This window comes from Castor canadensis, chromosome 7 (genome assembly GCF_047511655.1).
Source record: "Castor canadensis chromosome 7, mCasCan1.hap1v2, whole genome shotgun sequence".
Taxonomy (NCBI): domain Eukaryota; kingdom Metazoa; phylum Chordata; class Mammalia; order Rodentia; family Castoridae; genus Castor; species Castor canadensis.
The window spans coordinates 150,627,493-150,653,888 of record NC_133392.1 but is presented as its reverse complement, the minus strand read 5'-3'; the positions used below and the strand labels follow the sequence as shown (position 1 = coordinate 150,653,888).

At 52.5% G+C, this 26,396-nt stretch overlaps 1 protein-coding gene across 1 annotated transcript; it reads right to left on the bottom strand.

The window, feature by feature from the left end:
• Positions 1 to 1,800: 1,800 nt before the first annotated feature.
• Rcc2 (regulator of chromosome condensation 2) lies at positions 1,801 to 22,459 on the bottom strand. The gene is made up of 13 exons (XM_020170483.2): positions 22,282 to 22,459; positions 21,098 to 21,390; positions 15,631 to 15,724; positions 12,734 to 12,877; positions 10,396 to 10,527; positions 10,051 to 10,139; positions 8,946 to 9,060; positions 6,099 to 6,265; positions 5,240 to 5,420; positions 4,906 to 5,011; positions 4,105 to 4,177; positions 2,770 to 2,847; positions 1,801 to 2,164 (listed from the first exon to the last, which is right to left on the bottom strand). Exons 2-13 carry the CDS (start codon positions 21,380 to 21,382, stop codon positions 2,060 to 2,062), a joined length of 1,569 nt encoding a protein of 522 aa, XP_020026072.1. The 5' UTR covers positions 21,383 to 21,390; positions 22,282 to 22,459; the 3' UTR covers positions 1,801 to 2,059.
• Positions 22,460 to 26,396: the final 3,937 nt, after the last annotated feature.

Sequence of the window (26,396 nt, the reverse complement as noted above, 5' to 3'; positions counted from 1 at the left end):
TTACTCCCCTCCACCTTCTCCCCTTCTCTCGAACCCAACCCTCCTTCCTGGCATGAAGACTGTGGAAGCTGCAGGACGGCCAACCTGGGCCCTCCACACCTTTCTCTGGGTGCAAAGAATGCCAAATCCTGCTCTGCAGGGTTTCCCCACGTGGAAGTTTATAATTCTGTGCCAAAAAGGAAGGGTATGGCCGGGCACAGGGCATTCCTGTGAAGCTCCCTTTCTGCCCAGTCCCTGGCAGGGCCCTGCCAGGGCAGTAACTGCTGCTGGTTTTAGGTTTGTCCACTGGAAGATCTGAGCCCAGTTCAGGCCAGGACAAGTCCCAACGTACTGCATCCTTGACCCTCCGGGTGACCACACAGCTAGAGGATCTCCTGGGTACAAGGGGCAGATGCTGACCTATGCTCCAGATAGACCTTCCCGGGGAAGCGCTCAGATCCCACAGAGGCTTAAGTGGGGGTGGTGTCTGGGGAGGGCTGGATTAAGTGGGTTAGTTTTGCAGAAGCTTGTGCCCTGGACTGACTAGTTGGACACAGGACAGGAAGATGAGTGTGAACTCAGACTGAGTCTTAGAAAGATGCAAGTCTGCAGGACTGGCAGAGACAGACATTGTCACATTCCTGGAAGAGCAGAAGCCACTGTGAGGAGTGACAGGGCAGGAGGACAGGGAAAAAAGCAACAACGACTAGATCATTTTTGGCATTTTAACATGGAGACAATGACAAGTGGAATAGCAAAAGCAAAACAAATGCAGAAGACCAGCCTCATCCTTCCCATCCACCCAGTCTCACACCAAGTCCTGTCCTGTCCCCCATAAGCACCACAGGAACTAAAATCTATTTAAAGCACCCAAACCAGCCCAGACCCTCTGGAAACCAAGAGCCCCAGTCCGAGCTGAAGCCTTGCTTAGGTCCAAGTGAGTAGGGTTCTGGGAAAGGCACCTCGTAACTCACGCCACGCAGTCAACACCGGACGGGCTCAGGCAGAGGGCACTTGCCAGGGATGCGGGTGGCAGTCACAGCATTGGCGCTGACACAGGGCAGGGGGACTTCTTCAGGAATCCCAACTATTTGGTACCAGAGCCAAGCAAATGGAATAAAAATGCTGGGCTAGCAGAACAGTGGCAACAAGTCTCAGAACAGAGCGGCTGTTCCAGGCGGGATCCAGCTGGAGCGGGCAGGCAGAAGCACAGGCGACAAGGCTGGTGTGATGGAGGTGTGTCCTTTGCGAGGACTGCAGAGTGCACTTTTGACTGCTGGCTGATGGATCTAATCGGTGGGCACTAGCAACAAGGCCCAGGCTTAGCCATATAGCCAGACCTCTCAATAGACACAAATGTTCCCTATTTCTGCCCACCCGAGTCCCCACGGTTCCCTATCACCTGACTCTCATTTGGACTTCCTTTCTGGTAAAGTAGATAGAAATGGCTAAACACAGACCTCAAAGCCCCCACCAGGGGGGCACAGCAGGTTCTATGAACATTTCAGCCAAAGGCTGGGGGCTTACAAGCAGCCAAGGGGAGGAAAAGAATGTCGCCGGCTTCAGCGGGTTTGAGGGAAAAAGTAGGTAAGCCACCCAGATGCTTCCAGAGCACACTCAGGCGAGGTTTTGGATGGAGCTCGACCACCAGGGACGTCTTGCCCAGGCGCTGCTGGTTCCCCTAAGGGCCGTTTGCCTGGCAAATGGCGACTCCTCTCCCACGCGGCACCCACTCGGATCACAATGCTAGTTACAACTGGAATAGGAGGCGTGGGCGAGCATATTTATGAGAGGGAGAAAAGAAATACAACTTAAAAAACCTAAATTGCTCAAAGTTTCTGCTTCTTTTGTAGGAATGGTAAGTCAACTATGAGCAAATATTTTAATTACAGGTTGAGAAAAAAACACTTTGGAAAGCATACAGAAAAAGGTAGTTAACGTTGAATCACTTAGAAAACGGAACCTCAGGGAGTAACAAAATGCACCTTCGGTCAACTTTTGCTTCCTAGACTCCTCATTTGACTTCCCGTCCCAGTGCACGTGGAAATGACAGCTGCCGCAAGGGGGAGGTGTGCCCGCCTCAGAGGGTGCGAGGATTGTACTCTGGCAGCCTCTTGATCTTCTCCTTCTCTGTCTCACTTTCGTCTCGTGCAATCACCAAGGAGTGCGAGTAGCCCATGGCCACCTGAGGGGACAAATCACCATTGGCTGTGCAGAGGTGCCTTGTCACAGAGCCTGAAGCAAGGGACAACACAACACTAGTCTACTGGATTAGCACAGGGGGTCAGTGTGGAAAGAGAGAGAGAAGGCCATTGGAAGGCGAGGAAAACCCTTTTCCCCTTCTTGACGTCGGCCAGCCTGGATAAGACCATGTCACTGACACCCTCCTAGCCAGAGGCTTCCAGGTTACACCCAGAAGCCCAGCTGGAAGGAATCCTGCAGAGCCCTTTGGGCAGAGCCTGGTGGGGACACAGGGCTCCAACACCCTTTCCACCTGCCTCCCAGGACAACTGTGCACAAGTCACTTCTGCCTTGGCACAGGGCTGGCCCGGCCATCCACCTCCTGTAGTTCTTCTTCAGGGACCTGCCCCCACTCAGCCTACTGTGTGTGTGTGGGGAGGAGATGTAACAGAGATTTGGTGCTTGCCATCAAGGGCCTGACCAGCTCTCCTCTGCCATAGCCATCAGGTACTGTAACATGAAGACAAGACTGTCAGGAGACAGCACAACAAGCCGAGGTCACAGCATGAAGTGTACGACAGGTCCGTCCTGCACAAGGCCCAGGCTCACCTGCTCTGAGAAGATGCCGTCCAGAGTCTTCACCTCCTGGGCTGCAGTGGAAGACTTGGGCTTATGGTCCCCGTAACCCTGGCAAGGTAAACAGAGGAGATGTTCACAGACACAGGGACCAATGTGGTGCAGTCCCCAATTTCCAGGAGTCCCACGAACCAGGAGACAGAGAAAACACCCCCAACCACTCAGCACAGGGCCAGGTGAGCTACCAACACTTATCTACGAAGGCTGTGCTCTTGATCTGAGAAAGCTCAAGATGCGAAATCCTAACCAAGGGTCTACGGGGAGCATCACCACACTGACAGCAGGCGACACCCTGCCCTAGGAAGAAATGGCAACAACACCGGTCTGGCCTATGTGGTCATAAACACCAGGGCTTCCCAAAAAGTCCACTTGCTCCCTCCTGGCTTCAAAATCCCTGTTTCAAAGGTTGAAGTCTAACACCCTCCTCCACAATTCATCCTTCCTTCTCCAAGAACTCAGAGAAATGAGAAACTAGTCAGACTCTCTCAATCTCTTTGTTTCCAGGGGCATTTGAAGGGGTCATCCTTGTCTGGAAGCCCCATCTGAGGTGTGCAGAGCACCAGGGAGGAGCAAACGGCACAACAAGCCCCGTGGTCACTGGAGAGTCAAGCAAAACCCCTCCTTACCCTGCCTCCATTAACCCAAGAGGACAACAGCGAGGGGAGCTAAGAAAGTAAGTTAAACTGCTAGATCAAGTTGAGGCTGAACCTGTGACAATAGAGGCAGACCATTAGGATAACCCCACAGCTAACCCAGTCTTCACCAGGAAACTCAAAGCTGAGATTCACTGAGTACCAGAACCTAAGGTTAGGATAGGGATGACCAAGCATGAGCAATCACAGGTCTGACTTCATTCTGGTGTTGACTAAAACCTAGGAAAGCAAACTTAAAATTGAATGTCCCTGAATCACCTCCATGGCTGGCCTGATGGCACCCTCCATGAAACACAAAGGGCCAAAACTGCCTAAGCCGAGAGGCCAACGATATAGGAAGTCAGAAAAACTAGACGCTGCTCCCTAGAAAGACACCGCCCCCTGGAGCGGGAAGAGGGGCCTTTCCCATCACCACAACTCAGGCTCACGTAGGGAGAAAGCAGCTCTGAGGCTCCCACTGCCACACTTCATAGTGTCGGTAGTGAGGACTCATTCTAAGATCCATCAGCACAGACTGCCTTGAAACCTACTGGAACCCAAAGCCTATGGAACCATGTAGACCTTAATGCAAGAAGCAGGAACACACCAACACCCAGTTCCCCGAGGCCAGAGCCCTGCACGGCCCGCCTATCCCAGCAGGTGCTGGCTGGCTCACCAGTTCCCCAAAGGTTGGCGAGGGACCCCAGCTGATGGTGCTCTCATCCGCCGCCACAATGATGCTGCTCTTCCTGCAAAAGGCAGAGACTGTCACCAACCACTAGCCACCAGGGACACCCCTACACGGCTGCCTGCGCACAGCCTAGGTGGGAGGACAGGCTTCCAGGGTCATGGACATCCCCTTGATACCACACCACACTCATCTCTACACTGCAAACCCAATGGGTGGGCAGCTTCTCTCAACACTGAGACCATCCCTTGAGGGCCACCTGAACCCAAAGCCTTTCACACGGCCTGGAACCAAAAGCAGGGGTCTCGATGCCCACCCTGGGTCCTGGGGCTCTTGGAGAGAAGACACTTTGCAAGGCACAACAGGAAGAGATGAGGCCACATGGGGATGAGGTGACAGCCCATTTCCCCATGAACAGGACCTCACTCACAGGATGTGGGGGGCTGACCCCCACACTGGTAACTGTCAGGTGATTAACATAAGACTCTGCCCTCTACCCTGCTGGGTAGCTCAGCAGGTGTTCCTCAAGGACAATCACAGGGTTCAAAGTCATCTCCTCCTGCCAAGCAGCTCAAGTCCACAGTTTCCAATTAAGGATAATTTATCAACCTCTGCGTGTATTGTTTCCAAGAACTAAAAGCCTTCAAAATTTCTTTCTGCCCATGAAAACAGGGAAGGGGCCACCTATCCTAATGCCACCACCCCACCCTGTGCACCGCCAAGACCCAAACAGGGAGTCCCCTCCAAGGAATAGGCCCACTGCGTGCACCAGAAAACAATGCCACCTACCCACAGGCCAGGCTCCGGATCCTCCAGCCACAGAGATCCTGCACTGTTTTCGGGTACATGGTAGACTCACGGGAGGTGTTGGTGGCTCCCCAGAAAAACAGCCCACCTAAAGGAGACAAAATATGTTCATATCACAAACCCCCTCCGTACCGCCCATCACCAGGGAGCGTCCAGGTTAAGAGGATGTTGGGAAATAGTAAATCAGGGTTCCTAATGTTGGGGCTGAACAATGGCTATGTGTTCCCATCCTCCCAGGAGCAGTGATCTGCAACAGAGGGAAGAACCACAACCTGGCTCTGGACACCCGAGCATAGGCAGGGATGGAACCACTGACCCACTTCACTGACGGCGAAGGAGCAGGTGTAGCCAGCATAGATCTGGGATGCCCCCCGCCCGGGGAAGTCAAACAGCTTCACCAGACGAGGCACCATCTCATCCTTCTGCTCTGCGTGGCCCAGTCGGCCATAGCCACCAAAGCCCCAAGAGAAGACACGCTTCTGGGAGTCCAGGACCAGCTGCAGGAAGGAAACACAAGGCTGGGACAAACAGGTCTCCACAGAAGGTGATGAAAGTAGCCTTCAGTTTTGTCCTGGAGGACCTGGGACAGCAACTATAGCAGAGGGGTAGGATAAAGAGGGAAGCAGAATATAGGCCAGCTCACACTGAGTCTCTAGCAACACAATTTCCCTTTAAGTCAAGTCTTTCCCTTTCCCTCACCAGAGACAATGGGGCAACTCGCTTTCCATTACAATACTGACAAAACTGCACAGAGAACAAGGAGGAGAAAGCCTGCCCATCCTGCCTTTTCCTTAGACTTCCCTGCCCACTGGCACACAGGACACGCAGGTGAGCTGCAGCTGGGTCCCTGATGAGGTGAGCAGACACTGCAACTGTTTACAATCTGTTTTTTCTTTCGTTCCTTAGATGTTTCATGTCTGAACCAGGTGAATGTATAACTTACTAGGCACCATCCCCAGAATCTCAAGAATGAATGAAAAACATAAGAGACCCTAAGCAGGCTCTAACTTATTTCCTGAACACACTCCATAAACAGAACCCTGGAGTCTGGCCTGGCAGGAGCTGAGCTCCCAGTGCAATCCTACTCCTGCCCGCCAACTGGAACCATGGATGCTGGAGCACAGAAACACCCTCTCCTCACAGGATTTGGGCAGGGGGAAGAGATCAGGTCTTACCGTGTGATTAGCGCCACAGGCCACGTCTCGCACCACCACATTTGGGACGGGCAAAATCTGCCCATCCTTTGTCTTCTCAATGAAGATGGCCACCCGCCGAGGCACCAGCTCGCAGTCGTACTCTATCCGCTGCGCCCGAGCAATAAACTTCCCATCTGAGTTGTGTCCTGCAGACACCAGAGCCAGCAGTCAGCAGCAGGACATGGTATGGGGACACAGGTTCATGGTAGCTGCCGTGCCCTGGCCAGCCTGGGACCTCTGGCTTCTTTAGTCTGAGCCTGGCCTACTCAATAGGTTAGGAGATCAATTTTGTGGATATAGACCAGTCAATTTTTAGAAATGAACTCAACAGAATAAAAACACCCAAAGAGCAGCCAGGTGTGGTGGTGCATACTGTAATCCCAGCACTGGTGAACCTGAGGCAAGAGGATAATGGCAGGTTTAAAGCCAGACTGGGCTACAGAGTAAGCTTTGTAAAAACAATAAAAAAAGCTTTCTATACCCTGTAACCTCAAACACATGAAACAGTAGGAACATTTAACTTGTGAAAATCCCTTGCACGCATTTGACCTTCACCTTGGAATGCAGTGTAAAACTTGCTTCTCCCTGTGGGTGTGGTCACAGCAGGGCAAGCTACTGAATGAACAGTCTACCAAGTTTGATCTGTGCCCCTTGTGAGGTACCTCAGAGAGCCCAGATGATTCAACACAAGGTTTTCAACTTGTATCTAAGAATTACCCGTAATCTAAGTGTATCAAAGGATGTGAAGACCCAGATTAACACACACCCCAACTGACAGCACAGCACCTGAGGCCACGAGGGTGCAGTTCCTGTACCAGTAACTTGCAGCTGGGCTGCCCAAGGTCCTGGAAATAAACCAGGGCACTGGTGTTCCTGAGGCTGTCACCCCATCCGCAGGGGAATCTTAGGCAGACACTATGCCTTCACACAGGGAATGTGTGGGTTGCAGCACTGCTAGGCTGATCTGGGCTAAACCCTGGATGGAATGCTTGTTTGTACACCGCCCCTTTCCACAAGTGTGAATGCTACACTACTTAAATGCCCTGAAATCACTGTTTTGGGGCACTGCAGCTCATGACACCAGCTCTCAGACACTGCTAACTTTAAAGTCTGAGGGTCACCACCAGGATATTTCCCCATCTTTCCAGGGTTCTGGCACATTTTAGGACACTGTAAGAAATTGTGTGCACTTCAGAATAATGGGAGCTATTTCTCACAAAAAATAAATCAAACGGTGGATTACATGCTTGGTTTCTTGCTGGCAAGATTCCTACAAAGCAGCTGATACACGAGTTGGCCTGTCCCTTCAACATGCTATGAAAAGTCCTGAATCCTGAGACAGTCCCCAGAGGGCAAGAGTATCTTCTTTAAAGGAACTTTTCCTAGAGTACAAGACAAGTCCCACAGGGCATGTGGGACAAGGGGCTTCCCCCTTTCTCTGGGGAGATGACAGCCTGTTAAATGGCACACTCCTATCTTTTTGCCTTGCCCAACCCAGTAAGTCCGCTGCAGAGAGCGGGAGAGATGGCATGTGTGCAGGTGACACTCTTCTAAGGTCCTTGCTCCACTCTAAGAGCTCTACTGGGACGAGGCAACATTGGAAACCTGTTTCAAAGTAAGCTGCTAAGTTAAGAAGAATTCCACAGACAGAAGCCAAGCCAGTTTCCTAATGACCTTTAAAAGACACCAGCAGAATGAAGAAGGATCTGTACATAAGAAGGGCTCCATAAGCGTCATCCTTATTGCTGCTGAAAACACTTTCCCTGAAAGAAAACCACTTTGCCAGATGAGCTGTGTGTTTGACTCCTGGGGAAGCAGGAGGCAGCAGGGGAGCTGTACGTGTAACAGGAAGCACAAAAAACGCCCTTCCGGTATGGGGGGGGGGGCAAAAGAGGTGGGGAGGGGGTGGGGCAAAGGCTGGGTACAGCAGTAGGGCCGTGACCATGGAAACCATTTATCCAATAGTCCTGACAACTCCCAGCAACCAGCACGGATGTGCGTAAGGGGCTGCTCCTTCTTATTCACTTCTGACTTGAGGTATATTTAGTTTCACAAAGTCACTGTTCCCTCAAGTCTAAGGCCAGGGCGTCACTGTGCTTTCTATTTATACTCCTCCATCTGCGCACTTCTAATGACGCTGGGACTCAGCAACCCAGATCCTGGGGCAGTCATGCAGGCAGCTCAGGAGCCAGCAGGGGGCGCCCCCACCTTGACTGCTGGAGTGGTGGAAGCTCACACCTGGGTGTCAGACAGAAAGAGGACATGAAGACCTGCAGATCAGGATGGGGAGACATTTCCCCTTTGTGAGAACAGTCTGCAGGGTTCCTCTTTTCTGCTCAGAGACAAAAGCAAACATGTTTCTGGCCAAGTCCAATCTGATTAGGGATGAAAATGGAAAGCAGGTCCCAGGTCCTTTGACACACTGCGCTCTTGAGTATGAACCAGAACTACTCACCCAGCACAGGCTGTAATTTTTCTCCTTTCCAATAAAGGCAAGTTTGTATACATGAAACTGAATGAAGGAGGTTTGGCTTTTTTCTTTTCAAACTTTGAAATCCTTACATAAATGAATTTCCAAATCATAAAAACAAACCTTTTGTCAGACTCCAGTCCCGACTTCCTCACTGAGGCAAAGCACTGCACTTTTCTAAAACCCCGTGAGGAATGACACACTGTTCCACTAGATGTAAGAACTACCTAATGGATAAAGCTATTATCTGAGATCAATTACCCACACTTGTGACACGTGTGCACAGCCCCGCACTGGTTTCTGGCTCTAAATATATGGTTAGATTACAGGGCCTTTAAAAAAATGTATTTGCATACCCAGCTGGCCATACTCGGGGCACCCAAAGGAGTAGAGGTTTCCTTTGCAGTCCATTACCATACTGAACTCAGCTCCACAGGCCATTTTGGTAATTGGTTGGCCATTGTACATTATCTGCAAAGAAAAGACAGCAGACTTTCAGATGTTCTTTAAAAGACTAATAAAAAGTCTTCCCCTCTCTGCAGGGCAGCATGAAACAATTACAAGGTCACAAAGGAGATTTAATGGACTGCACAGTTGTGAAGCCCGAAGCCTAGAGCACTAGGACGACACAGGTAAAGACCACACCCTCCCCGGACAGGGTGGATGCTCGTGCACCCCAAAGTTCCAGCAGTATGCCCCCCACCCAAAGACAAGGATTGGAGGGCCATGAAGGGTTGGAGAAAACAGAAAGTCACCAGGAACCCTAAAAGCTCACTTGAGCACCAACTCCAACTTTGAGGCTAACAAAAAAAATGCTTTAGTTGTGAGTCGGCTAGACTGAACGTTTCACACTTGATCACTGAGCCTCAGAAAAAAAGGAAGCTGGAAGAGAAAGCAGCAAAGGCACTGGGATTTGGGAAAGAACCCAAGAACCTGAAAAGCCCCCAATGAACTGGAGGAATGTAGCAGAACTGCTTGACCCAGGCAAGGGAGCACCAACCCCTTGCTGGTTTGACTCTGCAAAACGTCCCAGTCCACTTTGAAACTCTTCAAATCCACAAGCTCAGCCTAAGTCTAAGCCGAAGAAATCCAAGTCCCCTCAGCTGAGCCAGTACTAAGGCACTCAGCATTCTGCTGCCTGACACCAGTGGCTCATTTCTCGGGGAGATCCCACCCCTCAAACTTAACCACGAGCTCCTTAGCACCTGGAGACTGCCTCCTAGTTGTGCTCTGAGCGCCTGGCAGGTGACTGCAAGCGAGGGCAAAGCAAAGCAAAGCAAAGCACTTGCACACGGACACAGACTGATCCGCCTAACAGCTCTTACTTTCTTTGGAACAGAACACACTTATAACGAGGCTTCTCTAGATTTTTTCTTTGGGAAGGAACCCTATTCTCAGGATGGTGACCTACCATAGTGCAAACCCATTTAAAAGACACCCGTTTGCGAACTCTGCCATTACCTGTGCGGGGCTGGGGACGGCATCAGTCTGATTGCCAAGGCCCAGCTGCCCCATCTTGTTCTCTCCAAAAGCAAAAACAGAGCCCGTTTCTGGAAGGAGGAAAAAAAAAAAAAATCACAAAAGGGAAAGTAATGTTGAATGTTTTAAACCAGACTTGGAACCAGATGCATCAAAAATGATACCAGCTCATTGCTAGCAGGACACGGACAGACAAAAGTCAAGGACAGCAAGGTGAGTAATTCAGAGCAAATTCACTACACAGCAGAGCTGGGAGTGCAGAGTCACTCAGCAACTGACTTCACCCCATCCCAGGACACCACAGGCAGGAGACAGCCACCTCCTTACCTGTCAATGCCAGCGTGTGGTTGCGCCCACAGGCCGCCAACACAATCACTTCGTGGCTGAGACCCTCGATGAGTCTGGGGGCTTCCACTCTCTTGGTGTCACCATGGCCCAGCTGCCCTTTCTCATTTCGACCTGCAGATCACAGCTGGCTAAGCGAGCAGAGTGAGGGTACCACAGGGGTAGCCCACTCACACGCTCCCAATAAGACTCATCCATGCCCCCAAAGAGCAGCCTCCAAACCCTCAGCCAGATCCAGGTGAGAGAAGGTTCCAGTGCCTCCATCCAGCAAAATGGTGTTCAATGGCCAGGGTAAGATGCTACAGGCCTGCACCACCTCCTCCATCCCCCTCCTCACAGCAGCAATGGGGAACCCCACATCCCCCTAAATCTCTTCCACCACAGGAAATACAAAAAAGCACTCAGTGGCAAGCCATTTCTCCACTTGCCATTTTCTACAGGAGGCCGACCCCTCAGCTCCTTCTCCCTGGGGTGGATATGACATTATCCACCTGACCCTGGCTCCACTGCTCAGCCACCTACCATGGACCATTTGGTTTCTGCCCATCATTTCTCCTCCAGTCCTTCCCCCAACTGTTCCTCACAGAACTCAGCCACCAGAACCCTGGTGACGAGGTTTGGGCCTCACCCTCTGGAGCTGCTGTGGCCATGGCCATCAAGCTTTCTCTGTGGAGGGTGGAGGATAGGCTCAGGAGGCCAAGCTGGGCCATAGCCTTGGTAGTGCCCTGGACTTCTGGGAAAACCAAATCCAGCACAAGGTGGACACTGGCTGAGCAGTAAGGAAGACTAAAAGCCTCCAAAGCCTTGTAGGTCCAAATAAAACCTCACAGTCCTCTCCCACACCTCCCTGAGATCACTGCACATGTTGCCCAATGCCTGGGGATTCATGGGGATTTTACAGGGCCCAGGGTGGGATTCACACACTTCCCCATTGACACATCTAGGTCACGAGAAACAAGGAGAGCAGAGTCACAAAGCAGAGCACCAGCTCCCTGGAGGGGACAAGTGGAGCAATGGCAGGCCTCCTGTGACACCAGGAGACCCGCCTCAGGTGTGATGTGCTCCAAGTAAAAAGCAGGCCTCAGGGTCAGCTTCCTAAGGGAGCCACCCAAGTTCACCGAGACAGGCTCATCAAGCACGTCACAGGGCAGCTAAAGCATGGTATCAGCCACTCTCCCAGTGCTGGTGCTCACAGATGCCATGCAGCTCCCGTGGCTTCTAGTGTCCAACAGTGGACTCATGATGCCCCAGCTTGTCCCACTGATGCTTGAGGACTCACATGTTTTTGACTGCGGAGTCATTAGACATGTGGTGTTCCTGCCACAGGATCAACACAAGATGTGTCTAGAACCTCAGTGTAAGTAAAACTCAGCACAGATCATAAAGAAGCTACCTTAGGTTGGGGACATAAAAGGTTGTGTCCAGCACAAAGCACAAGGGTGGCAGGGGAGGGGCAACCCAACTCCAACTGGGAGCAAACACAATTTGGGGTAAATGTTGGTGTGTCATCAGGAGCCCGTGAAGATAAATTTGGGCCACACATACTTGTTAGCCACCCGCCCGCCCCCCAGCAGAGTGCAAAGAAGACAACAGATGTTAACATATTTGGACTTTGGTACAACAGCACGTTAAATTGCAAAAAAAAAAAAAAAAAAAAAAAAAAAGCTCAAACACACCAAAATAAAAATGCAGTCACATGGACTAAAAGGCAGCCAGAGGGCCAGAAACAGGGTGGGCACTAACGCCAACGCCCCAGCTGGAGAATAGCCGGAAGCTGCCGAGGAGGGCTCAGGATGAGAGGAGCCTTGGTCAGTGCCCATGACCAACTTGGAGGGGAAAAAAGTCCCCGGAAAGCCAGGGAGAGGGAGAGGCAGGACAGAATCACCCTAAGTCGTCAGGTGGGGAGAAACAAGCAAAACAGGCCCTGGTCCATAGGCAGTGCAGCCAGATGTACTGATGCAGGGCTTTGGGTGACAAGAGGTGGCAGCTACAAAAGCCAGTGGAATTTAAAGAGGTGAGGACAGAGGCCTTCTGCCATATGGTGCTGCAAAGCACGAAGGGGACTGTGTGCAGAGAGACGGCAGGACTCAAGCAGTCAGTGGGTCTGAGGCACCTCGGCATGACAACATTGTGGCCTCCACCAGCACAATCAGGAAAAGTTGCCTGGAGAAGGAGAAGGTTCAAAGACCCAGAACAGTGAATGGTGGAGGAAGGGGATTTGTGTGCAGGGTTGCAAATGGAGAAACATGGCTGCAAACAGTAGGCATGAGCCTGCTCCAGGCATACAGGAACAAGTTCCCAGATGGGGCCCAACACTCACCCCAGCTCCACAGCTTTCCTTCAGTGGTGATGAGGAGGCTGTGGGCAGCACACGAACCAGAGACCACCGTCCGCACTCGGACCCCTGATAGGCAGCCATATCTGTGCGGCCCCCACAGGTTCTGACCAAGATTGCGGTAGGCAGCTGTAAAGGGAACGGGAATGGAAATCAGACCCCTGCACACACTGATGGGAGAACATCTTAGAATGTCACTAGCCACAGGTGCAAGGGGCAGGTGTTCCCTAGGGTGCTGCACTGGCCTAGCTATTGGGAGGACGCAGAATAACGAAATCGTACCTTGAATTTCTGTGCTACCTAACGGTCCTAAAAGCAGGCTGGAGAAGGAGCTGGTGTAGCCCTGGTGTCACTGGCCACCTTTACACTGGTATTGCCAATCCCACCCCACCCCACCCCGACTGACCCTGACCCACAGTCATGAGCCCACCAGCTGCCCTGGGCTGGTCCCTAGCCCTTTCACAAGGCAGCATGTGGCCTTTGGTACCCCATCTCTGGGCTCTGGGGATGGCCTAGGCACACCCCACCCCACATTCACACACTGCCAGTGCTGGTCTTGAGTGCCCCATCAGCCTCAGAGCACCTACCCTCCTTGTGTCTGTCTGTCCCTTTGATGAAGGTTCCCTGCCCACAGTCCTCCCCAGCTCTACCTCCTGTCAGTTGCATTTTACCCTTTCTTGGGCATCTCGGCCTTTGCCCATGCATCCATTTTCTCCAGCATGTCCTTCAGACACTGAGGTGCCCACGTCAGACTTAGATGTCCCTTTTATCCCATGCTCTAGACCCAGCATGGCCCATTTGCCTCTCATCCTATGACCAGCAGCCCCAAGGCAGAGCTGTGCTCTGTTTCCCCTATGCCCAGACCTCACAAATGCCAGGTGCACAGTGAGCACTCAGTTCTGCCAACAGGACATGGGAGGGAAAAGAACCAGCCACGCCCTCCATATCCCCACTTCCCCTATTGAGCTTGGCCAAGTTTCCCAATCTGGGGCTCTGGAGAGCACTTCCAGAATGGTGGTGACTATTTTGAGAAGCCAGCCACTGAGGGTCACAAATGCCAAATGCGTCTACATAGGACCTGATTCTCCATCTGTCACCTGTGAGGTGTCAGCCATGCCCACTCTGCTCCCAGCTCCCCTCCCTCAGTTACAGGGCAAGTTTCCTGTGGTGTGTCATAGAGGGCTGTGGATGAGATAGCACAGTCATGCCAAGCCTGCAGACACCTCCACAAAAAGGTGAGAAGAAAACCAACAATTTCCAGGGGACAGAGCAAACCAAAAGACAGTCCTGCAAACTATTCAAAATTTAGGAGAAACCCTAAGGGTGGCACCTAAGTGAAAGAAGACGGCAGCTGTTATTAAAAAAAAAAAAAAAAACTGGGGAAAACAGAAAGAAGTCTACCAACAAGAAGGCAAACAAATGGTGGCACGGCTGCAGCAACAACACCCAGCACTAGGGGGTGCCCACTCATACACAAGTGGCTGGGGCTACTGACAAGTTAGGAGGAGCTGCCTCCAGGATGCCTCAGCTGGAGAGAAGCAGGGTTTCTCCTGCCTTCAGGGATCTCTGTTTAGGGAGGTCCAAGTCAAAGTCAGAACCGAGCTGTGGCCCCAGCTCCAGCTCTGCAGCCAGGCTGGTAGACATTACTTCCCATGGCCTCCAGATCACGGTTCTAATCAGGCTAGAGTGGCAATGCCCTGGTGCTGTCACGTAACACCAAGGGTCCAACAGGCCTGAGGGAGGCCTGAGGGATGGCAGCTCCACAGAGCACAGACAGGGTGGATGGGGCACACGCTGCTCCCGCCACCTGCAGCTCAGATTCTAGGAAAGGTCTAAAAATTTAAATTAAAAAGCAAAATCACACAAACCTGCCTTTGGAGGGAGAAAATTCAGGGAAGTGAAGGGAACAGAAAGGCATCCTTGAGATGAGCCCAGTTAGGGCAGAATTCACTCAAGAGTCAAGTCTACTTTGCACCCACCGCTCAGCTTCTGGACTTTCTGGAGGTTTGCAGGGAAGCAGTGGCACAGCCTCAGAGCACTGGAGAGCACTGGAGAGCACGGACCCACCCGCCCCGCTGGTGCCTCAGTCTGAACTTACTTGCACCTCTGCCCCATGTGCTCCAACTGTGAGCCATTCTACTCAGCACAAGCGCAGCACTGGCAGAGGTGCCACCAGCACTCAGGCTGTGATGTCACAGGCCAAGAGGCGTGTCCTGGGACACAAGGGGAGCTGCAACCTGCCAGGTCCACCTCTCACTCGGCAGGACCCCGTGCCACACTGCTGCCTTCCTGGACATGCTCTCCAGTGCCCATGGTGAGGCACTAGGGCGTGCAAATATTTGTTCATGGGCGAACAATGCTGGAAAGCACTTTGGGCACCTTTCCCAATGAAATCAAGGAGCCATAAGATATGGCGCTTTGCCAGACTTCTCTTGGATGGGCCCGTCGCCCGTGAGGAAAGACATCAATGCTCTCGGCTCCTGACTCCCCACCTCCACTGACCATCATTCTGTCAGCCTAGTTCCTGCAACAAGCTGGGAAACCAGTGTGGACACTGCTGAAGTGTGACGTCTCCACACCTGACATTCAGTAAGTGTCTAGGATGTCCTGCCACCATCATAGGACAGCCCCTTCATTGTGAAGAATGTAGGTGGCAGCAGGAGGAGAATGAAAGGTGTCTCTGCTTGTCTGAGGATGCTATTTACATTTTCTGAGGGACCTTAATAGAACTCCATACAGGAGCAGGGTTCAAGTCCAGCTCCCTCACTGCAGTGGCTGGGTGGCCTCAGGCAAGTCTGAGTATACCTACCTGGCAGGTGGCCACCAGAAGGGCACCTGACACATAGCACAGAACAACCAGTTCTGGGAAGCATTTCTCATACCTTGTTGCTTCGGCACTTCTTTCCGACCGATCAAGTCCCAGTTGGTCGCCCCAAAAATCAGAAGCTGCCCTTTGCACTTAGACCCTTCAAGTTTCTACAGAGACAGAGAGGGAAAGGAATTTAGGGCCATTTTGAGATTTCCAAGGCTGTCCTACAAAACAAGAGATTTTTTGAGACAGTGTCTCCTCATGCAGCCCAGGCTGGCTTCAAACTCGCCATCCTCTTGCCTCAGCCACCTGAGTTACAGGAATGTTCCACCACGCCCAGATTGAAAGCAATTCTTTGTTGGTACATTCACCCAGGGGCTGAGCACACCCATCAGAGGTACCACCCAATTACCCCCTTGCCTACACACTCCAAGGTGGATGACCCCAAACTTGTAGACAGCAGCTTCCTTATTACGCCTAAGCTCATCTTGACACTAAAAACAAGCCAAATGACATTCCTTCCCCTACTCTGTGCGCTGCTTACTTAGAGACACTTGCACAAAGCCTGCCCTGCCTCATGGGGAAATTACAAGTCGGTCGTACGGGGGCCAAGTCTACATTTTCCCATGGCCAGCCTGTGGTCCGCCAGTGGCATTTCTGCATGATCACCACATCATCATCCCTGTGCGCTGCCCAGTGTCAACAGCCTTTCCACAGGGAGCCAGGAGGGACATGAGAGATGGGTGTACAACTTCTCCAGGGGAGGGAGGAAGGCATGGGAGGATACAGCCTAGGGAGGCGGCGTGGAGGTGTGCAGCAAGGACTGACCCAGGAGGCCTTCAGTGGACTCACAATGGTGCCCAAGAGCCAGGGTCCAATGGTGAGTGGAACAGGGGACCTCCCTCAGGGTCGGAATGCCACTTCCAGCCTGGACACTGGTTCTTATCCCCCATCTACCTCAACACAAAGTCACCAGTCTTCTGACTGTCCGAATGAATCTGTGACATTTTTAAAGGCCACTGTCCATTTCTGGCAGTACTCGTAAGATTCTGAGCACTTTACCTTCTAAAATGTCAAAATACACGAGGTTTTTCCTTCTTGAAATACACTTTTTAAAGTGGGTTGTAGGTTGTGCGTGTGGCTCCGTGGCTTAGCAGTAGAACACTTGCTAGCATGTGCAAGGTCCTGGGTTCCATTCCCAGCACCTTATAATAAATACGTTAATTAACAATTTCCTTAAACACAATGAAACAAAGTGGATTGTTAATCAAAGACTCAAGTCCACGGGACCACTGAGCTCCACGGTGGCGAGGGCAGCATGGCCCTCACTGCTGTCTGTATACTCTACACTACTATCCCAAGACAGAGAGAGCAAGGGGTCCCTTCACTTCACAGAACTGTTCTCAGATGGCCTGGAGCAAAACAGGCAGCTCCAGGTCCAGGCAGCCTGGCAACAGGACCCACAGTTTTTCAGATCACACGTTTGGGATGATCACATCTGGCTCTTAGGAAACCTGACAACCCCGGTGTTCCCCAGAGTAAGGACCCAGCCACACTTGAACACATCCATGTGACAGGACCCGTCTCTCAGCCAGCCGCTCAGGCAGCAATAGCACAGGAACAAACACCACCTTGGCCTGCTGAATTATTCAAAGCTGTCCTTCTACAGAGGGTTCCCCCTACCCCAGCACCCAGCCTCAGGTTACTTGAACTGGAGCCTACTTTCCCCTACTATTGTCTCCCCTTGTTTGTTAAAGGCAGGTGTAGCTGCGATACGCTGCAGGCCTCGGTCCCTGGGTATGACAAGGTCCCCATGGAAGGAAAGGCCCTAGATTCTCTGCCCAAGTCACTGACTTGTGCTCAATTCTTTAGGTCAGTGTGGAGGGGGCAACAGAGACACAGGAGGGGAGCTAAGGTCCTGGGAACAAAGACAGGAAGAGGGCATCGAGATGTTACTCCAGGCCACAGCATCCTGCATCAGCAGTGCCCCCTGGACAGGTGGAGGGGTCAAGGGTGGCCATCCTCAGCCCTCACCATCAAGGGCAAGCCACCCAATCACCCAACACTGGGACAATCTCTGCAAAAACCTCACCAGTGCTAAGGTTACCCCAGGACCCCAGGGGCTCACTGTGTGCAACTGACCAGCACCTGTCAGCTAGACTTCTAATTAAGGGCTCATGAGGCCCTTCAAGTCAGCTAACATTTACACAAAAATTCCACCTTTCTTGACAGTGGTTGGCCTCCCATGAAACCCTGAACTACATCTTCCTTCAAGTTTTTACCGGTACAGGCCCTACGTTCCCTCACTAGGTGGACGTGACTGTTCTCCCTGCTACTGACACAACTGTTTGCTACAAGCCACTCACCTTAATCTCTCCACAACTTAATTCTTCCCTCTATCTCACACAGAGTAAGAGACTTAGGTGCTACTTGCAATTCCCGTTCAATCACAGCCCATGTCACTCGGCCACAGATCTCTAACAGCCTAGCATGTTGCAGATCCCCCAGGCCCAATGGCCTTATCCAGGGGGATTCCGGTGAACGGATGGATGGATGTCAAGAGCCCGAAGGTGCGCTGGGGCTGCAGTTCAATGGTAGAGCAAGGCTGAGTTTGATCCCCAACCTCAAAAAGGCCAGAACCCCAAAGCCTAACCGCTGATGAGCCAAGAGATGGTTTTGTGGATGAACTGGGTGACTGCAACATTGCCGTGTTTAGAGGCCTAAGTAGGAACAAGCCTGAGAAAACAGTCCTCTGACAGGATGAGTGAGCTCCATCTCACCTTGCTCTCTGCCAACAACTGGCCACCAGTGACAGTGGCAGAAAAATGTGCTCAGCTTCCTCGACTAGCAAAAAGGGGTTTCTAGTCTCAAGAATTCAGAATCACTGTCCTAGTGCCAGAGGCATGTTTGCAAGACCGGGCAGACCTGTTCACACATCCATTCAGGAGCCGGCTGCACTCGGAGGAGGAAGGCCACAGACAAATGCTGGCAGCAGGAAAGTCCCCAATGGGCCGGCAACTCAAACGCTTCAAGTTGGACCTTCAGCTGTATTTAGTTGTCCTTTCAGATTGGACAGATTAGTCTTGGGCTTCATGAAACCTTAACAGCCCCAGACAGGAAACACTCCACAGACCCAGACACCGCACACTGCCTCTTCCTAAGGATTCAGCCAAGGCAGGCTCATGGCAACCAGGGCTGAGCCACACAGAAAGCTCCAGGAACAGAGAGCACTGTGGAGTTGTAAGCATGCTTTATAAAAATACCCACCTTTCACACACAGTAACTATCCCACCACACTCTGAGCGTGTGGTTCGCTTTCCCAAGCCCACTGCCTGCAGCCCCAAGCTGAGAGAAGGCAGAGGCAGGCGGCCTGGGCCAATCCCAAAAGCCCCCTTCAGCACCCACAAGTGGAGAGGCTGGTAAGGCTCCTTCTTTAACAGCTAGGGACTGCTGGTGGCCTATAGAGGGCAACCAGGACCCCAGGGCCAGGGACAACAGGCAGGAAGCCACCCAGGACAAGGAGCAGACTATAAACCTAGGCTCGTGGGAAGGTAGCAGAACTACAAGGCTCAGGGCCAAACTAAGCTGATCCTAACAGAAACGGAAATGCAATGTATACCATCCAAAGGCATAAAGAAGCATAACGTTCCCGGATTCACCTATCCTAGGATGGTTTGCTGATCGGCCCAAAACATCAGCCCGACAGTCCCTGTAATGTTCTACGGTGAGGGAATGAGGAACATATGGTGGCATGCTCCTGGAATCCCAGCACTCAGGAGGCTGAGGAAGGAGGTTTCTGAGTTTGAGGTCAGTCTGGGAAAGATAGGGAGCTCCAGAACAGCCTGGGCTACACAGCAAGCCCTCTCTCAAAAAACAAATAAATAAGAATTATTATTTCTTGTTTCTACACACATGTGCAATCATATGTGTATAGATATAGGAATCTAAGTTGTCAGATGTAAACATACAACAACCATAAGCTGCAATGTCCTGCTGCATCTACTTGGAGCAATGGGCTCTCCAGTAAGACTCACAGAAGGTGACACTTCCAAGGGACAAGCCAGCTCTGCAAGGCTGGTGCAGGAGGGCTTCAGCCCCTCCAACACTACCTCCGCAACTATCCTACTGGATGAATCTCGCATGGGAGAAGAATCTTTTAGCTCCTGATATCACAACTCATCACTCTTAAGCGTGGACTGGAGTCATGCAGCTGACAACTTGTATGTACGGAAACAAGCCTGCTTTTGCAGAGGCACTCAGAACACAGCAGAGGGGGAAGCCAGCAGGCCTAGTCCTAACACACTGTGGGGGGTGGAGAGGTCTAGCAAAGTGATTTGATCTGCCAAAGAACAGCAGTTCCTGTGTTCCCCTCTCTCAATACGCTGGGTGGGCCCAAGACCTTGCAGGGCAAGGCCTTCTGACATGGGCTCTCCTCCACCTCTAGCAACCTTCCCCTGGGAGGGCAGTTAAAGATGGCAACCTGTAGTGATCTACTGTCCCTTTCTATCATCTGGGAAAGGCCCTCATTCTGTCCTTTCTCCAGCTCTGAGGAATATAGGTAGGGCCCTACCACTAACCTCTGTGACACTGCTGGAAAGCCTCCTTAATCATTACTGAGAGCACCCAGTGGGAAGAAAAAGCTCCTCCCCGAATGTTCCTTTTTGGGGTCATCTTGGAAGATGGTCACAGCTCTCGCCCTCTCCTCCAAAAGATGCCTCACACCAAACTTGCAAAAAGTTCTGGTGTGGACACTGGGCTCTGGTCTCCAGCCACGCAGCATTTTGCGGACTGTTAGGCTGAGTGGGTCACGACTTGAGCAACTGAGTGTATTAACTAAGCCTCAGGAAGTACTTATGCACCAGGGACTACCCCGAACCAGGGCCAGTACCCCGCGTGGCAGCCCCCGGGTACCAGACAAAGCCCTGCACCCCTCCGCGGGGGCTGCCCTGACCAGGGAGGGCCTCGGAGCATGCGCCCGCGCATCCGCCGGCGCCGGCGGCCCCCGCCTTCTCCGCGCGCGGAAGGCGCAGGGCGCACGGGGCATGCGCGAAGGCCAACAGGCCCCGCCCCCCCAGGGCGCCGGAGCCGCGGCGGCGGGAACCTCAAAGCCCGGGCGCGAGCCGCCGCTCCCCGCAGGGCGCCAGCCGCCGCTCCCCGGCGCGCCCGGGCCAAGCGGCGGGCACGTGGGGCGAGGAATGAACGCGCTCGAGGGGCTCCCCGCCGCCGCCGCTCCCGGTCGGAGCGAAGTTCCCCAAGTCCCCGCTCGGGGCGGGGGAGGGGCGAGGGAGCGGCTCGTGCGGCGCCGGGGGCGGGGCGTGACCCCCCGCAAGGCGGCGGCGGCGGCGGGCGCGGGCTGTCGCCACCCCCGCTCTCCCTCCCCCCTCCCGCGAGATTCGGGGCGCGCGCCCCAACGACCAACGGCCCGCGCGGCCCTGGGGTCTGCAGGCCGCGGCCCGCGCCCGCCGCCGGCCCTTTTGTGCGCGGAGGCGGCGATGATTCAGCCGCGGCCTGCGCCCGTCCGCCCGCCGGGCCCCACTCACAACGCGCTCCTTGGTGTGCTCGGGTTCGGTGATGACCACGGCCGCGCCGCCAGCCTTGCCCGCCGTCGCCGATCGCGCCGCGCGCTTGCCGCCGCCGGGGGCCCCGTCGAGCTCCAGGCCGTCCTCGTCGCCGCTGCTGCCGCCGCCGCTGCTGCTACTGCAGCGCTCGGGCCGCTCGCGCTTCCTGCCCCCTGGGCCGCCGCGCTTTCTGGGCCCCGCGCGGGCCGTGCCGTTGCCGGAGCTCGGCTCCTCCCAGGCCGCCGCCGCCGCCTTCTTCCTGGGCATGGTCGCGGCTGGAGGAGACACGGGGCAGCGCGCACAATGGACGGGTTATAAACTGCGCGGGGGGAGGGGAGGAGACGCGCCACCGGCCTCCACTTCCTCCCCTGCCCGCCCCAAAGCGGCGGCGGCCGCGGGTGGGCGGAGGGGGCGAGCCCGAGAGGAAATCGCGCCCCTCCCGGCTCGGCCGGCGCCTCCGGGGAATCCCGCGCGGGAGAGCCTCGGGGAGCGACCGACCCCGGCCCGTCCCCAAGTTAGGTCTGCGCACAAAGCATCGCAGTTGCAGCCTGGCCCCGGAGAAGTGCAGGGGAAGGAAAGGGAGCCCGGATTTCATTACGGAGGGCTTCGGGACACTTTAGAGATGCTTTTGGTAGAGGGTGGCGAAGCACCCCCACATCGCCCCACCTGCTGCTTTTGTCCCCGCGCCCCCTCCCCGAGCCACTCGGAGGAATGCGGTGCTCCCCCCATCCGGCCGCCCCGACACTCCAAATCCGGCCCGGCCTGGGCGTCCCGACCTCAAGTTTCAATTCGCTGAGCCCCTTGGTGGGTGCCCCGCGAGGGGGCCCCCGAATAAAGCCGCCCCCCAGCCTCAAACACCTGCTCACACAGACAAGGAAAACAGAACTTTAATGGGGCCCCTTCGTCGGCCGCGCGCTCGCCGGGTCGGCTTCGCTTTTTTTCTTTTTTTTTTTATTGATTTTGAACAATGGGATCTCTGTTTGTCTCCGATTAAGCCACGTGGATCCGCCTTCCTTCCCCTTCTTATTCATTCAATCCCCCAACCCTCCCCCTTCCCCAGAGTTTTTTTTTTAAGCCTTTTCTCTTTAAAAAAAAAAAATACGGGGGAAAAAAAAAAAACTTTCCCAGACCCCGCAAACTGATCCCAGTCGATTTCCAGCCCCTACCTGGTTGGAGTGATGAGAAACCGGAGCGAAAAGGGGAGAGGAGCGACTAAAAGATGGGCCGCAGGGCTCCTTTCTTTTTCCGGCCCAGACGAGGGCTGCAGCCCACTCACCAGATACACTTAAAATGTAAATACGAGCTTCCAGAACAAATGCTACAACACAAAACAGAAACACATGTGCTGCCGGGCGGCAAGCGAGCGCGCGGCGGGGCGGGCGGCGCGGGGCCCGGGGCGCGCGCGCCCCCTGCCGGCCGGCGGACCCGCGCCCCCGCCCCCGCGCCCACCCGAGCGTGCGCTCCCCGCGCCACGCCGCACACCAGCCTCTCCGCGCCTCTGCGCGTTCGCAGGCCCGCCAGCGTGCCCGGGGCCTTCTCCGCAGCGCGACCTGCGCTTCGGGGACGTCTGTGGGACTCGGGAGAATGTTAAGATCGTTTTTGCTGGGCACGTCTAGACAGGTCACCTGAGGACACTCGCTGGAAAATAGTTACTTCGCTCACGCAGCAGCCAACAAGGGACATGCCCTAATTGAGTGGTCGGAATGAAAGATGAATACAATTTGAATAACTTTCCATGCAGAGAGAGGCTGGATTTTATTTGCCTATAGACGTGACCCCAGTATGTAGCAAGGTGCTGTTACACGAGGCCAAAATAGACGAAGGTTTGATATATTATTGAATTAATTAGGAATTAGTTTGAGGACCACGGATGCACTGGAAGCCAGTTTTGATGGAATTTTTCACTTTTTGGCGTATACTGAGCCCCCTGTATATGTAAGTCTCACAGCGCTAGATACAAACCTGGGGAACAAGATTTCTTCCCTGGTAGAACATACAGTAAAGAAACCCAGATGAATTAAACAAGCAGTTGCAAATTCGATCAGCGTTACAAAGTGATGCCGAAGTAGGAACCTTACGGCGAGGAAACATACCCTATTCCAGGGCCAGAGAAGGCAGTGCAGGGAAAGCCGGCTGAACAACTTAAAGGAAAGCTAAGAACAGAGCAAGGGCAGGAAGAGTTTCCCAGGCAGGTAGAAAAAAGAGTGCATAGCCCAGGGATCCTGGGAGGGAAGTGCCCGGTGGGGCTGAGGTGAGGGATTAAAGTGGCTAGACTGAAGAGGGGCCGCCCATGCTAGCTGAGTAAGCCACAATGAAGATTAATCATTACTGGAAGGTCTGGTGGGCTCCTCCTGGGAGTGGGGGAGGAAAGGCTGATGTTCCTCCTCCTGAACCCCCTCCACCCCACACAAAGTGATCTTAGTATCACTCTGTCTTCATCCAAAAAAATTTCACCTGCTTCTTTCTTCTGTGGGCAAACTGCATAAGGAAGTTCCTTTTGGCAACTTCCTGCAGATGGCTGGAATGCTAGAATCTTTGCAATTCATACTTCATTAATCGTTATAGCAAGAAACAGAATGGGCGGCAACAAATGACTAAAGGAATATAGATGCCAGGCTCAGTGGTGCACAGCCGTAATCCTAGCATTTAGGAGGCTGAGGCAGGAGGATGGCCAATTCAAGGTCAGCCTGGGCTAGAGAGCAAGACTCAGTCTCAAAAATAAATGAAAAATAAAGGAAGACAGAGAATCCAAAAGTCCTAAATCAAAGGTATTTAATCAAAGTCAAAAGTCTGTGTGTCTGGGGAGCCCAGAACACTTATGTGAAAGAACTTGGGAAATGAGCTATCAACCGGTGCATTTCAGAGATTTTCCCAAAGGTCACAGCAGAACAGAAGCACCCTGTGAGAGCCTCTTCTTAATAGGCCTCACATTAAAAAACATTAGGAGATTTCACCTCGGTGCTTTGATGTAAAATACAAGAAGATAACCAGAAAAGAATGTCTCCTGAGTGTGCCATCAAGTCCCCTTCAGGAAACAGCAAACTGTCTTCAGGCTGAGGTGGCTGGCTGGCTGCTTAACCGCCAATTAGGGACACTCCTGACAGTGCCGGTAGATTTCAGCCAGCGAGGCTTTGCCTGTCTTCCTCCTGCCCCATTCTACTGCTTTTTGCCAGAGTGAAAGACACATGCGTCAGAACCTCGGGTGCCACCAGACGCTAATATCACATTGCGTCATCTGACCCCAGGTGTGGCGCTCCCCAAACTGGTTTTTCTTGAGGATGTGCTGAAGAAGAAAAGCATTTTGGGAATCACGCCCGCCAACTGGCCTTACTTGTCCGATGACAAATGTGATTGCTGCCACTGCGTGCCTCTGTTCCACGCACTCCTGCCCCAGGGAAGCCCGTGTGACTCTCCCGGCTGAAATGGGTGGGCTGCTGCCAGCATACACCCTCGAGGCGTGTCACGTTCCTCCTTATGTAAGGGACTCAACAGAGCGCGGGGCACCTACCAGGCAAGCTGGAAGCTCCTCCTCCCCCCAAATGTGCTTGGAATTTTACTTCACTTTAATTGAGTAACTGAATGGCTTGGTGCAAAACCTGGAGAGGAGGAGGGAGAGGAAGGGGGCGAGATTTCTCAAGCACTTTTTTCTGGGCACAGGTGCCTGGCCCAGTGATGAGCATTCCACACACAGAGCCTAGAAATGGGCGTTCCAAGCGGCAACCTGCAGTTGCCATTTGGTCTCTTGTGGTCTTTTTTTTTTTTTTCTTGACTTTATTATTTTTTTCTTTTATTCATATGTGCATACAATGTTTGGGTTATTTCTCCCCCCTCCCCATCCCTTACCTACCCCGCCCCCTCCCTCTTCCCCCCACCCCCTTGCTACCAGGCAGAAACTATTTTGCCCTTATCTCTAATTTTGTTGTAGAGAGAGTACAAGCGATAATAGGAAGGAACAAGGGGTTTTGCTGGTTGAGACAAGGATAGCTATACAGGGAGTTGACTCGCATTGATTTCCTATGCGTGGGTGTTACCTTCTAAGTTAATTCTTTTTGATCTCATCTTTTCTCTAGTTCCTGGTTCCCTTTTCCTATTGGCCTCAGTTGCTTTTAAGGTATCTGCTTTAGTTTCTCTGCATTGAGGGAACAAATGCTAGCTAATTTTTTAGGTGTCTTACCTATCCTCACATCTCCCTTGTGTGCTCTCGCTTTTATCATGTGCTCAAAGTCCCATCCCCTTGTTGTGTTTGCCCTTGATCTAATGTCCGCATATGAGGGAGAACATACGATTTTTGGTCTTTTGGGCCAGACTAACCTCACTCAGAATGATGTTCTCCAATTCTATCCATTTATCTGTGAATGATAAGTTTTCATTCTTCTTCACGGCTGCATAGAATTCCATTGTGTATAGATACCACATTTTCTTGATCCATTCGTCAGTGGTGGGGCATCTTGGCTGTTTCCATAACTTGGCTTTTGTGAATAGTGCCGCAATAAACATGGGTGTGCAGGTGCCTCTGGAGTAACCTGTGTCACAGTCTTTGGGGTATATCCAAATATATGCTGGATCATATGGTAGAGCTATGTTTAGATTTTTAAGAAGCCTCCAAATTTTTTTCCAGAGTGGTTGTACTAGTTTACATTCCCACCAACAGTGTAAGAGGATTCCTTTTTCCCCGAATCCTCACCAACACCTGTTATTGGTGTTGTTGCTGATGATGGCTATTCTAACAGGGGTGAGGTGGAATCTTAGTGTGGTTTTAATTTGCATTTCCTTTATGGCTAGAGATGGTGAGCATTTTTTCATGTGTTTTTTGGCCATTTGAACTTCTTCTTTTGAGAAAGTTCTGTTTAGCTCACTTGCCCATTTCTTTATTGGTTCATTAATTTTGGGAGAATTTAGTTTTTTGAGTTCCCTATATATTCTGGTTATCAGTCCTTTGTCTGCTGTGTAGCTGGCAAATATTTTCTCCCACTCTGTGGGTATTCTCTTCAGTTTAGAGACCATTTCTTTTGATGAACAGAAGCTTTTTAGTTTTATGAAGTCCCATTTATCTATGCTATCTCTTAGTTGCTGTGCTGCTGGGGTTTCATTGAGAAAGTTCTTACCTATACCTACTAACTCCAGAGTATTTCCTACTTTAGAGTTTGGGGTCTCATAGTAAGATCCTTGATCCATTTTGAGTTAATATTGGTATAGGGTGATATACATGGATCTAGTTTCAGTTTTCTTGCAGACTGCTAACCAGTTTTCGCAGCAGTTTTTGTTGAAGAGGCATCTTTTC